Raw genomic sequence first — 18,497 nt, 5'->3', positions numbered from 1 at the left:
AAGCAGCGATAGCTTCAGTAGTGAATTTTTGTTAGCACTTCTGTTAGTTTGGCTCTCATCTAGTGTTGGTGCTAGCTTGTTATGTGGAAAAGGCGGCTTTGTGCTTTATTTTTTAGCTAATAGCACCTGGTAATGCGTGAGCTCCATGCTACTTTCCACTTGCAAGTACGACATAGCTAACCTGATTTTCATAATGATTAAATCTCAGAATTTATGTTTATCCACGATAAGCTGACCATACCAAGCAACAGTATATCTGTGCTAACACAATTATTAGCATGCTAATATTAGCCTTTACCTAAGAAAATTCTCACCCAAACTACAGCCTGCCTGAGCTGTTTCATTGACTGGCTAATTAAATATTAAGATGAATTAAAATCTATCTTTAGTATGGGAACTTCAACCTCCAATAACATATTAGCAGTGGCGTAGAAGTAGAGCAGGCTTCCATATATGTGGGCTATTAGTGCCACAAACTATCAGATATCTACAGTTCTATGAACTGAATGTCTTCCCTCTTTCTCTTTCTGCCTACTTCTTGATGAAATTCTGCAAATAAAGGCCACTAGTCTGACAAAAAAAAAAAAAAACCCTTTTAGAAAAATAAATGTTGGAAAAGAGTCGAGCTTTGAGTGGGGGGTTGGCTCTGGGCACCGGCGTGAATGAAGTCAGTATTAAAATAGTGGAATGTTACACTTTTTCTTTTTTAATGAACAACTAGAACTTTGGTTAATCATACTTTTATTATGAAAATAAGTGAATACACTTAGAAATCAATGCTTTGTGGTTTACTTAAAAAAAAACAACTGTCACTGTTAAGGTGCATTTCTTCATTTGCTCTCTATGAGGAAGTTAGTCATCTACAGAATACCTCAGAGTATTGTCTACGTGCAGCTGTGTTCAGAATGACCAGTTGTAAATAGCAGTGTGGGAAAAACGCCATTCACTGTTGATTCGGGCGCAGCTTTTACTTAGAGTGAGATTGTTCAAAGTGAAATAAGGGAGTGAGAAATAGTGAAACAGCGTGAGTATCATTCTACAACAGTGTTATACCATCTAAAAACAGATAACAGTGACAGCTAGCAACCCTTTACTGTAGGGTCACCAGACATAAAAGCAACGCATGAAAACAAATCGTTACTTGTTTACATGTGTGTATGAGTTGGTATTAGCAGGACAGTAGAGTTAGTCTCTACATGAAGTTAGAAAATAAACAATTTAAAATCCCCATTAGCCATTAAGTTGTGTGATCGCTAATGAGCCACATAGTTTTTTGTTTTTTGTTTTTTTTGCTACTTGACCATGTTTTTCTCAGGAAGTTGCTGTATGGGCAGTTAATAGCCACCAAGATTTAATTTTGCCCAACAATAAACATTATGTTTCCAGCTTTAATATGAGTAGAATGTAAGCAGAACAACATTTGAGTGGGAAAATTATGTATAACAGGTGAATTAGACCAACTGAATACGTTGTTCATTAGATCCAAACGTGTGAACAGCAAAAAGTCAGTAAAAACCAGGCTCTTGCTCGATGCTGTGCTCCCTACAGAGAGTCTGTTCCCTCGACTATTGGAAAAACGATTGGTTGCTATAATCAATCAATCAATCAATCAATCAATCAAATTTTATTTGTGTAGCACATTTCAGCAGCAAGGCATTTCAAAGTGCTTTACATAATTAAAATAAAAACAGCATGTAATAAACAGTAAGAAAGAGAAAGAGATTTAAAAAAACATCATTAAAACATAAACAGTGAGAAAGAGAAAGAGATTTAAAAAACATCATTAAAACATAAACAGTGAGAAAGAGAAATAAAAGGCTGTAGAACTTTAGTTGAGACGCCGTCAACTGGGACTCCAACCCTTTGGACTTTAGTCAAAACGCCATTTGACAAGGACTCTAACCTCTCGATTTTAAGCGATTTTACCGAAGGGCTAATGTTTGTCCGTGGCATATGCAATGTGGCAGCTGATTGAAACTTACCTAAATTTGCATGTCGTAAGAAGGGCCATGGATCTTTACCAACCATAAAATACTTTATACATTTCTCTTGCTCAGTATTTGGAAGCGTTGCCAACATGGACTGAATGGCTTTGTTTTCTTCCTTTGTCGCCATAGCTGCACTACAACCCTGTATTAGTCAGACTCCAATTCTAATCCAGCACAGAAAACCAGTATCATCGTATTTGCTGATTGGTCCGGTTGAATTTAATCTGGAGGAATACCATACAGAACACTGAGGAGCGATGACAATCGAACGGAGCTGCATAGGAAGGCAATGACCACGCCAATTCCAGCCTAAGGAGTGTCTCTTTAGACTGCGAGAGGAATCTGGAGTAGCTATGCCTCAGAGCCTATGGAGAAGAATATGCAAACTGTATAAAAATGTCACAGATGAGATTTAAACTTTAAACTTTCTACCCACAAGAAGTTGAACTTTTGCTAAAGGAATTTATTCAACCTATCATGGTTAATCAAATCAGACATCACAATCTAAACCAGCAAAGAAATCGTTTTGCCTCGGTGAGAGTTCACATCACATCCAGGTAGATATTTGTAAGTAAATATGGCTTTTATAACCACCATTCATGCGTATGTGTGACTGCGAGCGCAGATATATATGTGACAGAGCAGAGGGAATTTTTGATATTAGCAAGAAGTCACATCAGGTAGTGACACAAATGGATACAGAAGATAATGTGGGCAGACATAGTGAGATGACCTGCTCACTGTGGAGGCTGGTTTCATTTCAGACACAGCTGCAGTGCAGAGCTGAGATGTTCATTGCTACCACAGCAACACATATTGGTTGGCTGGTTGTGACTAGACCAACAAATCTGATCCTTAGCAAAACAACAAACAAAGCTGCCTGTTAAAAAGAAGCCTAAGTCAGAAGGTTTAGACAATGGTATGTGCAACAGGACTGTCCATTCTCCGTAATACTATTTTCATTGCACCCCACCACTCTTCCTGTAACATCCTGTTTCTAAAAACGCCCGGACATCCTCAGTGGTTCTTCATCCGCAGATTGACCATCCAAAGCTGTTCCGATCCCTGTGGCTGGTATTTGTGTAAGTCTGGCTTCTTCTGATATGACATGTCCACTTGGTACATTTGAAAGTTTGAGGCTCATACATGCAAAATTGCTGCCTGGAAACATATAATTCATCCATTTCACACCCAATTTCACTTCACTAAACATATTTGCATTCATCTGTGAAAAACTGTTGCGGCACACATGCAAAGAAGTATGCACGCAAATGCCATTTACAGTCAGCCACGCATATATTTGTGGTGTATATTTGGTAATCCATCTTAGTTTGTTCCACATAACCACAGATGGGCTATTTAATAGAAAAAAACTCAACATAGATATGTATTTCCAGCCTGATGTCCTGTGTGCATTACTTCCTGTGCATGTCGTATCCTCAATATAGATTATGAAATCAGTAACTCGTGTTCAGTGCAGTGTTTATTGCTCGTTTAATTTTTTTAATAAAGTTGTTTTCCGTAGTTGAGTAATCAAATGGAATGACTCCTTTTCCACAATCTAAAGAAGCAGCGAAGGAATTTCCTTGAATGACTCTGATTGTCGTTGTTTTGCCATTTCGTTCAACCAGAATCAACTCGTTACCTCTGCGCATTGACTACTTGCCACCTAACATTTTCACTTTTCTCAGATCCAAAACCTCTATGTGTTGTAGTATTTCAGTTTCAAGGTCACCTTACACTCTTCTTAAGACATCAATATGATGATCATCTGTGCAGGGCCACACTGTTTCCATACACGACCGACACCTGAACCAAAGACCTCAAGCCATGAGTTTATTTCTCACTCTTATCAGCTTCTGCCCTCTGTTGACAATATTGCATCACCTGATTTTGACCCAGTTTTCACTCGCGCATATATATATATATATATTTTCTCCTTTTCAACACGTTTTAAAGCAAGATAAAAGCTGAAATCACGTTTTGATTTTTTACTGACTCATAATGCGTAAGGCAAAAGCAGTGTCAAAACTAATGAAGTTTTTGAGACGCGGAGAATGCTTCACTCTGGTTTCTCTTTTTATGTTCCAACCACCATGACCCTGAGTATCACCACAGTGGTATTTTGGTTACCTTCTGGTTTGACTCCGGCACTTTATACAACTGCACACTTATCTACCAGCCTCCCCGCTACTACACAGCGACACAAATCGCACGCACAGGAGTGTGAATGCCCCGCTGCTTTATTCTGTGCAGCATAATGTTGAGCTGTTGTTTCACAGCCACAGATGGTCGTATTTTCATCGATTTGTGAATAAAACATTGCGTCGACACAGATCGTGCAGCACGTTTTATTGAAAAGACTGAGCCGAGGTGACCCAGAGTGACTCCTCGCACGCACCAGCGCGCTGGAATCGCATGTCGATGAAGCGTCTTCGTCTCACTGATGGGAAGAAAGCCCCAAACCCCTCCTCTCTGTGATACAGAACTGGGCAGTTGCTGCACATCTTAGCAAAACAGGAAATTTCATGTTTCCTCTGCTGCTTATAGCTACAGCTTGCATCACTCTACTTCTGCATATCTTCACACACACACACCCACATACTGACAAACCGAGACCCACAAAAACACAGCCACAGTTTTACATGACGGTATTAGGACTCGGGCTGGTTTTTAACCACAGTTCAAGGAGCAATACAAGGCAATAGGACACAGTTAAATTCACCTTTGTTGATGCGGTTATCACTGTGGATAGCTTTTGAAGTGCATTTTATTTTATTTTCAACATCTAGACAATGTACAAAATGCATTCACATTTGGTGTTTATAAAGTATCAGTAGGACGTGGGCTTCAAATACTTCTTTTTGATCGATGTTTGTAGGAGTTTGGGCTTGTAGGTGAGGAACGTAACAATAGAGATTCCGGTCAGAAAAAGACAAATGGGCAAAAGAAGCAGAATGTACCAGAGGATTGACTCCCCTGCCTCTAAACAATAAAATCTTTCTGAGTCCTGCACTCTGTGCGTCGTTTGTAGGATATCTTGGCATTCAATATCTGACACTGCAACCATATTAATTGTCTTTGAACTTTCAAATATCTTAAACCACTCTGTTTGGCAGCAGTTGAATGCATTTCCACTGAGGAAAATAGTTTGAAGTTTTGAGGCTAGTGTATGAGCTTCACCAAAAGGGATGGTGGACAGTTTGTTGTCCCTCACGTCCAGGACTTTCAGGTCAATGTCATAAAGTGATTTGGGAATATGGTAAAGAGAGTTCCTAGATAGATTAAGTGACTTCAGACTTTGAAAGTGGGACAAGTCAATGTCTCGTGTTTGAGTGTTTCCTAAGCCCAGATGTTGCAACGTCCTGCTTAAACATTGTAATGAATCTTGGACATCAATCCTAGGATTGTCAGACAGTTCTAGGTGGGTTAGCGACAACCCTGTGAATGCAGAGTTTGGGACAGCTTCAAGGTTGCAACCTCTAAGGTGAAGCTGCCTAAGGGAGTCAATGTTGTTCCACTGCAAGCATTCTGTAATGCTTCTGGTGTTGATCTTTCTTTCATCGGGTAGGCAAATGCCAATGTTGTTATAGCTCAAGTCCACAGAGTGGATTCTTGGCAATGAAGAAAATAATCCAAAAGGTAGCTCCTTCAGATTGTTCCGACTCAGGTTGACGTAAGTCAGATTGCCTAGCATGCTAAGCGACCCATCATTCGCCGAAACCTGGCTCAGTTTGTTGTTGCTAATATCCAGTTCGTACAAGTTGCTGGAGAACTGTTCTGTTGAGAAATTGAGTGTTTCCAGGCAGTTCGTGGCCATCCAGAGTCTTGACAGGGTGGGCATTTTCTGAATAAATCCATCGGGGAAATAATCCACTCGGTTTCTTCTCAAATCTAAAGTGTCCAGAGAAGAAACATCACCATGAAGGTCATCACCCCACAACTGAGCAGTCACATTTTTTATGTGCTTTTTTAGGTTATAGAACTCAACACTCGTGGTTGCGTTCTGGAGTGTGCGATTGTCTGCTAAATGCTCATAGAACCTGAGAATGTTGTGCGAGAGATAAAGGTTCTGCAATTTACTGCGTGTGGGCAAGAAAGGAAAAAAGAAGAGCCTGTTATTTGACAGATCAAGCGTCTCCAGCTGGAAAGTGTCGTTGAGATCCTGCCTTGAGATAAACCACTCGATGAAGTTGTAGCTGGCATTGAGGACGACCAACTGAGTCATGTGGAAGTCAGTCAGACAAGGCAGATAGTTGAAGGCCAAGTTGAGCCTCTGAAGCTTTGGGTTGCTCCCAAAGGCGCTGTCAATTTCAAACATTATGTTTCTTTGGAGATCAAGGTCTTTGAGGTTATGAAGATCCCTGAACGAGGTCTCATCCAATCTCTGCAAGAGGTTTCCAGAAAGATTGAGGTACTCCAGGGATGATAAGTTTTGAAGTAGAGTGGAAGCCATTTCATCGGTAAGCTTATTCTCAGAAAGATCTAGAAATCTCAGACTAGGTAGCGTTCTTAATGCAAGGCTGGTTTCCTCAAAGCCAATGTTTATATTGTTATTTGCGAGGTTAAGGTTCTCTAACAACTGTGAATCTCGAAAAACATTTGATTGTACTTTCTCCAGACCATTGCAAGCTAAAGTTATGGTGATTAGTGATGGGTAGCGAAGAAAAGAGACGTTATGTAGTGTTTTAATTTGATTGTAGTTGAGCTGAAGTTCCTCTAAGTTCCCGGACAGTCTTTCTGGTACAGATGAGAGGCTGCCATTGTTGCACAGCGCTGCTTTTTGTACCTGTATAGAAACAAAAGGACGCAGGTTTCAGTTTTTGCATTGTGTTGTTAGTCATGAAGGAGGATGAATTCATCGTTCCAAAAAGTAATAAAAATCTGGTTTTATTTGAAGTGACGACCAAAACTTTAGAAAAATAAATATTTCCACATAAGTAAAGACCAGCGTTGTGGACTGTAGCATCGGGTTAAGTGCGGGGTAAAAGATCATCATGTCAAAATGTCAAAGCTCTTTTAGTTAGATTTTTAGTTTACTTTCAACAGCACATCACATTGATATAATCATCCACATGGTAGGACGCTATGTCGGCATTACTACTGCTATATTAGCACGCTTTATATATATATATATATAAATTCCTGCTAGATTATAGTTTTAGATTGCTGATTGGACCTCGTCCTACTAACAACGAAAGCCCACTTTTACAAAGCCAACCTTTCGTTTTCTCTCTTTTCAGGAGATCTGCAGTTTGTTCTCAGCACATCATCTGAGCAGAACGGGTTTTTTCATGTGCATGAGAACTATTTTGCGATTGGTTCAAAAATTTCAAATGACTGAGGCTAATACAAAAAAATAAAAAAAATCTCAACATTCCTCTTATCACTCAGTCAAAAACGTTCTGCAAACCATGTGCCGGCCTTATCTAGGGTCGGTATGTAAAATAGGTTGATATGTTAGGTAAGTAGTGATAGTAATTTACAGCTTTCTGCCCTGTGTGTTGAGCGTAAAATAAAAAAATAGCAACAAATGAGTGAACACAGGCAATAACTCAAAAAACTATTTTTAATATATTTTACTCAGTTTTAATCAGTTTTTGATGCAAATATTTTATAATGTTTACTTAGTCTGGTTGTATTGGGAAATCTGTCATGAATTTACAGATTTCCTCAGCAGTATTTTATGGTGTCATATTTCTGGTCTAAATAATTGTTTGTATTTGTGCAGTAGTATTTTATTACCTTTTCTAACAATCACTTTTTGCTCTTTTCTTAATTAGTTTTTTTTTTGTATTTTTATGCGCATGTATGTATTACTTTATAGATTTTACATATTCTCAATAGCTAGGAATAACTTTAATTTGTTGTTTGTTTTTTTAAGTAAGTTCATAAATAATCCTAAGGAAGTAAAATAATGTTTTGCAGAGCCAGCGCCTTTTGGACGCAGCTCCTTCCCGTGTTCTTTATTTTTGTCTTTGTATATTTCACACTTTTTCTATTGTTAATCTAAATGAAAGTGATGCATCTTACCAGCTTGCAGGGACTGTATTGTGGATGGCTTGAGACGGGTGTCAGGATTCTCCACATGGCCAACAAGCAAAATAGGACGGGAATAAGACCTTGGTCTGGCATTTTATCATTCTCACTGTTAAAAAAAGAAAAAGAAAGAAGACAAAAAAAAACAAAAAAGTTGTCACTTCTCAATAGTGTCATTTCTGTTTACCAAAAAAATATATATATTTTGTGCCATGAAAGATAGCTGAAATTACTCAATGGTAGCTTTTTTAACCTTGCACTTACTCAAGGAGAAGAAGAAATGAAAGCAAAAATAATGAAATAGTTGCTTGTTAAGCTGATTTAAAAGTAAGGCTCTTTTTTCGCAATTGCCAAAGCTAGATTTCAGTTTCTGACTCAAAATAAGAAAAAAAAATGGTCATACTGCAAGTGAAGAAATGCATTTTCTATTATATGAATTACGTAAGGTTGTGTTTTCCCATTTTAATAATTTCCCAAATCCTTAACTGTCGCACTACGCTGAACTGTTGGCACTAAAAGTGCATGCCTAAAATATCTGGTCCATAATTTATTTTTATTTTTCCCAGTGGTTAGAAATCCTAAAAACTGAGATGTACGCTGCATGTAACTTCTTTCCATTAATCTACATGCTCACGACAGTCTAACGTATTTCACAGATTTAGAATTTTTGAATTTAGATCCTATATCAGGGAGCAGAAAGTGGCTTTTTTTTTTTTCATGAGAACGGAAGCTTTGGTCAAAATTTCCCAAATTTCTTCTCAAACCGCTGTCATGCGTTTGAAATAGGGAGGTTTTGTGTTCCCCTTTTGCCGGCACGCATTGTTAGTCGATGCACTTTTAATACTGACTTATTATTATTATTATTATTATTACATGGAAATGCCATGTCGACAACAAATCATATAATATCAACTTTTTTTTTTTTTGCTATACTTTTGTTGCCGGGTTTATCGGCAATCTTCAGGATTCACAGCGACTCCACCGCTGCGCGCCGCTTGCTTGCTGTGCACTTTGTCGCACATGACTACTGTTCTGAGAACAAACTTGCTTAAAAGATAACACACACAACCCGCTCGAGATAAAAATCTCTGGTCGGATAAAAAAAAAAAAAAATGCCGTACAGTACAATTTGAAATCATGCAACCTTGCATATAAATTCCTTCTATTATTGTGAACTAAAAATCCATCCCAGAGTTGACGCTTAAGAGGCTTTAACCGACTTGCATAAGAAGTGCGAGCAATGTCTGTTTTTCAGAGCATGTTATTCCCATATCTTGATTAAAGGTTGTAAAACATTCAGCATCTGCTTATTTAGCCGTGTTTGTTAGCATACTGCAGTGGTTGAACGGAGCTTAGTGCATTTACTTACACTGGTGGTTAGATGCGGATTTCCCAAGCCACTGACGGTTGATCCCCTGACCATATCGCTGAGTGACTTGCTGCTGTAGACAGAGCTCTCGTCTCGTGTGTGTGTGACTTTCAGCTGCAGCGCTCCTCTCTTACTGAAGCGCTAGTGCCCCTTTTTTTTTTTTTTTTTTTTTTTTTTTTTTTTGGTACTCTTCACGGAAGCAGGCAGGCAACGGAAACCGAGTCACATGGACAAGTTGCAAACACACTGAGGTTCTCAAGACCCGAGCCACAGGAAGGCGAGCGCAGGCTCAACAGCTAACGAGCAGGACCGTGTGCGTGTTCATTTTTTTTTTCTTCCTTTTTGCTCTTTGCAACATCACACACAAGTTGTGTTGTGACAAGAGAGACGACTAGTACCAGCAGCATAAGTGCCACCGCAAAAACCCAACGAGAACACACCCTTCACACCCTCCGCTCATTCTGATCAGTCAAGCTACTAGAAAGGAAACCACTCAACACACACACACCCTTCCTGCCTGCTTTTCGGCCTCTCGCAGAAGCTGAGGCACATCTGCATAAAGTTACTAAAGTGGTTCTGGGACCAGGAAATGCAGCAAAACTGACAGTTTTGTTGCAGGTGGGGTGTCATTAATGCTCTACACAGCTGCTAATAAATCTACAAAATGGCTACTTTCAGCAACCACAAAGTTCCACAAACTGTTCCGGTCTTCTTGTTGAAAATCGGCAGGAGCTTAACCAACTCGATTAAAGTTGGTTAAGCTCCTGCAGGGTTGCTGCTTTCAAATCTAATGGGTGCAAAAGAATAGGGAATTGGGAATCAGGAAGTGCCGTTTCTGTCCTTGGAGAGTTCATTTGTTAGTAATTCCTTCCTGTTTTCGTACAGGATATCTCAGGCTCTCGGTTCTGACTGGTTTAAAATTAGGTGGCATGTGCATTACAGAATGTGCATATTGACTCAGCTGCTCTTTGTGAGACGACTAAGAGACAACTTAGAATGGGCACTGACAAAAACGTGCCGCCAACTTATTTATTTATTTTTTTTGCACAAGGGCAAACTTGTCTCGCGAGAAATAATGGAAGCAAAACCTTCTGGTGGTTTAGGAAAACTTGAGTCCATCAGATGACATGGAAGTCTTCTGAAATTGTGGTTCGGTGTGGCGTCACGGCCTGTCACGAATTACCATCAAAAACAGCTCCGACAGGAGGTGCACATACGACCCAGCTCGTATTAGATTTCTATTTTTCATCCTGCATTTGAATCATTCTACTTCCAGGGTGAAATGAACATTACGCAAACGACTTGATCTTAAGAACAAGCACTGGATTTTACAGCGGCTCAAAATCAAGCATACACCCCCACGGATATCTGTTTTGGAAACCATTACTAGGTTCCAGAGAAGCAACTTGCTTTCATCAGAAAACAAAAAGGCTCTGGTATAAAAGTGTCTCAATATTTGACTGCTCTTCTTTTCAAAACGGGCAGAGGAAACTTAAAATGGGGGTGTTTTTAACAGCAAGGGTGTAGCTTTCAACTACAGCTCACTGACAGGTTTAGGTCAGTACCAAAGCTTAATATTATCCCAATTCTCCCAATCCAAACTAGGTTTAGTTTGGATTGGATGTTTGGGTTCATCGTCAGATTGGAACCCCCAACGGTGTCCAGGTTTTATCTGTCGGACCTAGCCTACCTTTTTCACATGAAAGATGAGAATGATCAGGAATCGAGGAACCACTAAAGCTCAAAAGTTGAATTAAAAATCGCTGGAAGAGAGTGGAGTCGCTTTTAAATAATTGTGAGTTACAACGGTGCAGACAAAGAAAAAGAGGTCTGCTTCAAAATTGTGCATCGGTTTCCTGCTTTAGTTATATATGTATATATTTGTTTTTCTTGCATAACCCTGCCACCCTGCAAAAGGAAGGTTTTAAATATAATAGACCAACATTGATATGGGTTTTTTCCACAGGAACTGTATTTAGTTCAGCAAACACCGGCTCTTCAAAGACTGTTTTTGCCATCTTCTTTAGCCTGACATCACTGCTGATTATTACACTCCCACCTTACAATCTGCCAATTCTGGAAACAAGATGGTCTGTGCCTCACCAGGAAAAAAAATCCATGTTTTTGCACGACAGAAATCAAACCCTCCTTTTAATCGCTGAACGGTTTTTCGCTGGTTTCCACAAGGTGCTCTCACAGTTTATCTTTGTTGATGAGCTTTAAGTCTTTGAGGTTGAAGGGCCCCCCTTGCAATCGACCTCATCTTTAGAGATTCAAGTTGGCACTCTGACTGGGTCACCACAAAACATTACTACTCCTTCCTTTTCAGAAGAAACATGCTGGTAAAGTGAGAGTAAAGTGAGCTAGAGGGTTGAATAATCTTGGCCGTCTCTTTAACAAAAGGATGTGTTTTGATGATGGTATGTTTGGCCATTCGGCTGAGAGTTACGTTTATCACAGGGTGTCGTAGGCCAACAAGATGGTTTCACTTGTGTGATGTGGCTCAATCCTAGTGACTTCTATGGTGTAGCTCTCTGGCCTTTGATCTGAGTTGAAGTCTGAGTCGGACTTTCAGGCATTGCACCTAATATTTTGCACAAAAGCAGCAGCCATACAGCAGCTGTTCTCAGGCTTAATTTATGCCATTTTGTTTGAAATCGGTTGAAAATAGAGTTTGTCCACCAAGCCACTGTGATCTCTGAGAGACTCTGTCGTATAAATGTTTGGCATTGTCTGCAACTCGGGGGTCAAGCACACTGACGCAGGATGTCACTGAAGTAGCTCTCTGTGACATCCTGTGTCTCACAGCCTCCTGATTTCAGGCCTGCATCCTCATATTGCCAAGCCTGCGATCCACTGTGATCTATCAAAAATCCAATCACATGGCCAGGTTCATTTTATTCCTAGTACTTCACCAATGAATGTGAACCACAAAGTATTATAGTTACAAATAACAGAATGTGTTTGCGTCACATGCGCATATGCTTGATATACGTCCACTCAGAGCCTGGGGGCTTTCTCCGTGGAGCTTACATGTTTTCCTCGTGTATGTGTTGGATCTCTCAAGGTATTCCAGCTTCCACCCACAGTCCAACAATATAGATGTTGGACATATATGTCCTCCATTCACTGCTGGGTGCCAGCAAAGTCGGTATGGAAGATGGAAGAATACAGGATGATCTCGTCAGTGTTTGGTGGTGTAGAGAACAATGTTCTATGTTTCATCTTAAGACATTTGCGACACCGTCTGGTCATATGAGGAACTGCGTGTAGATGCATTTGGCGCTTTCATAATTTCATCCACCTTAAGTGTCTGACTTTGCTGTGGCTCAAAATATTGAGCGGTCAATATTTTTGAAAATCTCCAACGAAAACTTGGAGATATTCATTTAACTTTTGAGTGAGTTATTTTTGAGGGGACAGCAAATTTACACTGCTTTACGAGCCACACAGTGATTCTTTACATTGGTAACGAAGTGTCACATCTTTGGTGTTTTCCCATGAAATGGTAAATAAAACATTGTAAGCTTGGAGCCACAATTGAAATAAAAAATGTAATGAAAACAAAGTACACGTTAGTGATTTAGCATCTTAAGTAACATCTATATCGGCGATGGAGGAAAAAAGGGATATAGTTCTTTGTGATTGTGCACAATCAGTGTTGTGAAGAGAATTGTGATTTGCTATATTAAACACAGATCAAAACTATAATGTTGATATGAGCTAACATATCTACATTATGTTGGTTCATAAATAATTTAGCATCTGAGGTCGGCTCTCTCGTCCTTGTTCTCAGATTTCATTTTACAGCAGTCAACCATAGCATAATGTTGCACATTTTACCATCAAAGAAATCATCTGTGTGTCTTTGATCATCATGGATAAGCAATCACAAGCTAAAAGATGTTCAGATTTCTTTGTAGACAGCTTTCAGAGTATGCAAACTTTCAGATCATCAAACTAATAGTAATAACAGGAAAAAGATCCATTGTCTGTGTCATTTATCCATTGGGAAAGAGGCAGGATGCATCCCGGACAGATCCCCAGTCCATCACAGGGCAACACAGAGAGAAATATGCATGCACACAAACACATGTCTAATGGAAACTTACAGAGACTAATTATCATTAAATATACATTTTTGGACTTTGGGAGAAGGTCAGGGCACCGACCGGGTAGAACATGCAAACTCTGTGCCTGACTGGGTTTTGAAACTGGAAACTTGTCAATGACTGACCCAGCATTCTGCCTCAAGTAAAGCTGAATTGAGTAAGCACAAAAAAAACCCCACCTAGCCTTGTTTGTGAAACTGTAGTCCAAATTATTCCAAGAGCCCTCCGGCTCATCCAAGAACAACCCAACACAACACCTAAAGCACTGGAGATCTCACACTTGCCTCAGTTAATGTCGATTAGTACAGCATAGAAATCGTTCAAATGGTGGTATAAGCAGCAAATTTAGCACACAGATACTCCTTAGACATTTTCAAGGTGGCCACCATATCCGGTATAGAAGTAGGATTTGCTATAAGTATGTACAAACTTCCCCATAAAGCATCCAGATCGATCAATGTCGTAGGATGCTGTGGTACAATATGCCATTTGCATGGCAGCCATCTTTGATTTGAAATGGTTTGCATAATTTTTTTTTTTAAGAGTAATGTCCAAGGAATGTTTTCACGAGGTTTGGTGCTTGCGTCATGATTTGAAAGATTTCCACTCAACGTTCACGATTCAACAATAAGAAACAGACTTGGCTTGAGAAGGTATCCATGGGAGAGTTCCAAGGCCAAAACCGCTGCTGACCCAAAGTAACATATTCTGTGGACTAACAAGATTAAAATGTAACATTGTGGAAAATGGATTTCCTGTTAAAACTGGCGTAAAACTAATACATTTCAGAAAAATTACATTTTACTAACAACCAAGCATGTTGGTGATTGTCTGACAGTCTTTGGGGTTGGCATTTTCACTAAATAAATAATTGACTGAGATCAAAATTTGTTCAATTTAAAACATTCAAGTATGATAGAAAAAAAAACACAAAAGATTTTATTAAGGAGGATAATATGTCTTAAAAAATAAACACAGAAATCTTTGTTATTGTGGCACCGTGAAGACTTTATTTTCAGGCCATACAACCATACAGTGTCTATAGTACCAGAGATAAAATCACAAAATAAATAACATGTAATACTACAGTAGCACATTAAAAAGGACACATATTGTCATGACACAGGCAAAGTTTGCACCGTTTATGAAATAATTATGTCTGCAATTCATGCACTTGACAGCTGGTCGTCCATTTTTGAATTTGATCAAAGTGTACCAACAAGTCAACGAGGACTCGGTTTCAATTCACTGCAGTCCGATTTTGGACAGAACAGATGACATTGGCTAACCCACAGTGTTGTTTTAACTAACTTTAATAAGTACTCTTTCACTTAAAATGCTAAAGTATCTGCCACAGTTGAGAGTAGTTCTGGCCTAATTGAAGCAGAAATGACGTCTTACATAATTGTTTAGCATTATTCATCTGAAATACAGGAAATAAAACGATGCTCTGCTGTCCTGCGATCAAAACAGTCCAGCAGCCAAACTGTAAAAGTGGAGTCGTTCCACGTCGGTACAGAAACATGTTTGTGACAGTCCGTATGGTTTTCCGTTTCCACGTGGTGTGTGCGCCCTCCCGCGCGTTCTTGTCGAGTTGCAGTAAAAGAGCCAGACCTCAACTCCAAAGTCTGTTTTTCTCAGCCACATTCGAACTTCATGACAGAAAGTGGTAGCAGTCTGTTGACAAAAAAAAGTGGGGCAGAGGAGGTTCTGCTCCTGTCGGAAGTTTGTGTTTAATGCGAAAACGGGGTTAATGTGCGTCTAGCCGTCCAGAGGTTTTCCCAGATAAACCATTGTGACTTCAGTGTTGCCGTACACGGCGGAGACGGCCGGGAACAGGCAGACTTTTGGAAGTCCGCGGAAAGCTATGCCAAGGAACTCGAAGCCCCTCTCGAAGGCTAACGTCTTGTCGTCCATGTCTAGAATTACTCGTATTCGCTCCCCGATCTGTCAACGATAAATAGTCACATTGCGGAGTATGAGTACACAGAAGCGATTGATTTCAAAGAACGACAATTTGCAGAAAATATGAATTGAGAATAGTGATGGGCCAGTGTAAAGGTATTATTTCAGTTTTTTGTTTATGGGAATGTTACAGTAAAAGTCCTTCTAATGACATATTAAGAATAGGATTGTCTGTTAAGCGGCCAACTTCAGGCTAGCTACCTCACCTGACAGCCTGACTAATTAACCGGCTACAAGCTTGTTTTAACCTACAAATAGCAGATAAACAAAATTTAGATTTTGTTTATCAAAATGCCACTAAAAATGATGCAAAGGTAAAATTTATAACTGTAAGAATCAATCTTTTGCATTAATAGGATTTTTGTTGCCTTCCAGTTTTAAATAAAAGCAATTAAATCACGTTTTGCATTTAGAAGTGCATCACTGAAAACCATCATTTTTTTAAATTCGGTCCCAAAAGTGAAATACTTCAAGTGTCTATTTCTATTATGATTATTATTATTATTATTCTATTGATGATTATGGCTTCAACTAATGAAAATTGAAAATTCAATTCTTCAGAAATTCACAACATGAAGTAAGACTGAAAAAAAGGGGGGAATTTTTAATACAGAAATGTCATCCTACTGAAAGCTAGGCTCATGTACTGTGCAGTACATGCGCTCCACATCTTTTTGCATGAGTTACAGCTCACTTGTATTGTTCTGTCAGCTGCCTCTTAACAGATCATATATTTTATATGGTAGCAATCAAGCAAAGTGATGCCATGATTATTAAAGCAGGTATTGGAACATTTGACAGTGTGTGCAGGTGCCAAGTCCTGCTGGGAAACAAACTCAGCATCTCCATCAAGCTTCTCAGCAGAGGTAAGGACAAAGTGCTTCCTGCTAGACGGCTGGGCTCACTGTGAAACGAGGACTTACTTAACAGCTCTCTGAAAATCAGAGATGCTCAATAAACTTTTTTTTTTTTTTTTAAATTACACTTTTATTCCTGCCACTTAACCTCTCCTCCTCAATTTGCTGAGAAACAGCGTTATTTGAACGCTGAATTTGGGTTTTCTGTTAAATTCTAATTTTCCAACATGATCTCATTTCGGTGCAGTCGCAGTAAAACTGCGAGACGCGCTACGCTCACCTGATATTTGGGCGCGTTGTTGCACTGCGGGAAGTTTCCGCTGACCTCCCCGTTGTGAAGTAGGTTATTGTCGACCAAGTTCCAGCCCCAGCTCTGGTCGTCGCTGCCCAGCAGGGCCACGTAGCCCTGGCACTGCATCGCCGCCCGCTTCGTGGCGATGCCTATCACGGCCACGGTGCCCAGGGGCCCTTCCCACCAGATCTCCCAGGCATGCCGGCCTTCTGTGAAGCCGATTTTGCCCCGCGCACCGTCCGTACTCTGGGCTATGGGGTTGCGGTGCAGTGTGAAGCCGTTCTTCTTCACATAAACGTTGCGGGAGCAGTCATGGGAGCTCAGGGCGTGTTGGAAAGCCTTAAGCTGTTGATAGAAGATCAGTCACACGGTTGGCGTCTATTGTGGTTATTAGTTGCACAAGGGTTTCGCAACTTTGTCTGTTAAATAAGGACTGTCATCTTGGAGAGATGTTTGGTGCCTCCATTGGTTTTTGCCATATCTTTGTGCTATACAGCAACAGAACGATCTACATTTTGTTGCAGCATGGCATTTAGTTTTCAATATTAAGACATGTAGGCCACACTTTTTCAGATTCTTATACATCCAAAGTTTTTCATCCACTTTGTGTTCAAATCCCAATAAAATACACTTAAATTAGTGGCTGCAAAATGGCAAAAGGTGAAATGGTTTACAGAGGTATGAACTGTTTATCTAGAGATCAATGTTAGGCTTCATCTTCAATGAAATACAGCAATAATAAAGGATAAAAACAATACATGATGAAGAATTTGTAGTATCTCTATTGTTTGTTTTCATTTTTAAAGGAGTGAAAATCTTCAATTTAGTGACAACTTTCACATTGTTTAGTTATATAAGATCAGATGATATGATAAGATCCACAAGAGTTGGAGTCAGTACAGAGAACCCTTACTTGATGAGCATGAAAACAGAAACGCATATCGTCCGTCCTACTAAGTCCTGCTTAAAATATACATTAAAAACGATTGCAAACATGTACACTAAGTATATATTAGCTTTATCGTGCTAATAGATATATAACAGAAGAGAACTGTTGCTTCTTGTCCAATAAAAACCTTCCTAGGAAGGATTTTGAAAGGAACTCTACCACGTTCTCCACATTCCTATACAAGACGGTCTGTGGAAGCCTACCTTCCCCTTATATGTGGGCAGGTTGCACAGGATATCAGACCGCAGGGCTTCATCGCTTAGCGTCCGAGAGCTGAGGCTGCGCCACACCTCGCTGTTCTCATCTGCCAGAATGTTGTTCCAGTGCCAGCAGACCAACGAGCAGCGCATCAGGTCAAACAGCTCTAGATAGGAGAAAATATGCTCCAGCACTCGGGCTGGCAACCTCCCGGCCACCCCTGCGCCTCCGCCCGCCGGAGTAGCGTAGGACAAGCCGGCGGAGCTGCAACTGGCCGCCGCCGCTGCTGCGCCCAAGCAGGGAGAGCCTCCTCCCCCAGCGGCTGCTACAGACATTGGGGTCCTTGCTCCTCAACGACGACACCGGCCGACCGAATAGTTTCACCGTGTGCTGTGAGGCGACCTCTAAAATGACCAAAACGGCGTCATTTTACCTGTAAAAGCCCCACGCAGGTCGCAGTTAAACCATGAGCACAGACCCTGCTCTTCCCAGTTCAATGGCTGAATGAAGCGATGCGTCAAGGTCCTGGGAGAGCAAGTAAAATACTCACAGCCTTGTCGGAAAACTGTATTACACTTAAATGTGAAACTATTTAATTTATTTAGAACTACTCAGTTGATTTTAAATGTATGAGTCAGCCAAATGCCAATGAAATGCAGACCCAAAATCGGGCTGTTATGTTTTTATTTATCTTTAAGGACCACATAGTTGTCAGAATAATGAGCTCA

At 40.1% G+C, this 18,497-nt stretch overlaps 2 protein-coding genes across 2 annotated transcripts; both read right to left on the bottom strand.

Annotated features, from left to right (window-relative positions):
• Positions 1–4,327: 4,327 nt before the first annotated feature.
• On the bottom strand, positions 4,328–9,769 carry nrros (negative regulator of reactive oxygen species). Its single transcript, XM_015055309.1, has 3 exons — positions 9,397–9,769; positions 8,022–8,136; positions 4,328–6,777 (listed from the first exon to the last, which is right to left on the bottom strand). Exons 2-3 carry the CDS (start codon positions 8,121–8,123, stop codon positions 4,822–4,824), a joined length of 2,058 nt encoding a protein of 685 aa, XP_014910795.1. The 5' UTR covers positions 8,124–8,136; positions 9,397–9,769; the 3' UTR covers positions 4,328–4,821.
• Positions 9,770–14,495: 4,726 nt separating this feature from the next.
• Positions 14,496–18,307, bottom strand: fbxo45 (F-box protein 45). The gene is made up of 3 exons (XM_015055304.1): positions 17,775–18,307; positions 16,611–16,967; positions 14,496–15,455 (listed from the first exon to the last, which is right to left on the bottom strand). Exons 1-3 carry the CDS (start codon positions 18,102–18,104, stop codon positions 15,270–15,272), a joined length of 873 nt encoding a protein of 290 aa, XP_014910790.1. The 5' UTR covers positions 18,105–18,307; the 3' UTR covers positions 14,496–15,269.
• Between the last annotated feature and the right edge of the window lie 190 nt (positions 18,308–18,497).

The sequence above is a fragment of the Poecilia latipinna genome, unplaced genomic scaffold (genome assembly GCF_001443285.1).
Source record: "Poecilia latipinna isolate Pla-1442-1.1 unplaced genomic scaffold, P_latipinna-1.0 Scaffold1308, whole genome shotgun sequence".
Taxonomy (NCBI): domain Eukaryota; kingdom Metazoa; phylum Chordata; class Actinopteri; order Cyprinodontiformes; family Poeciliidae; genus Poecilia; species Poecilia latipinna.
The sequence above is the reverse complement of the archived record's forward strand: the minus strand, read 5'-3'. Positions and strand labels throughout refer to the sequence as shown.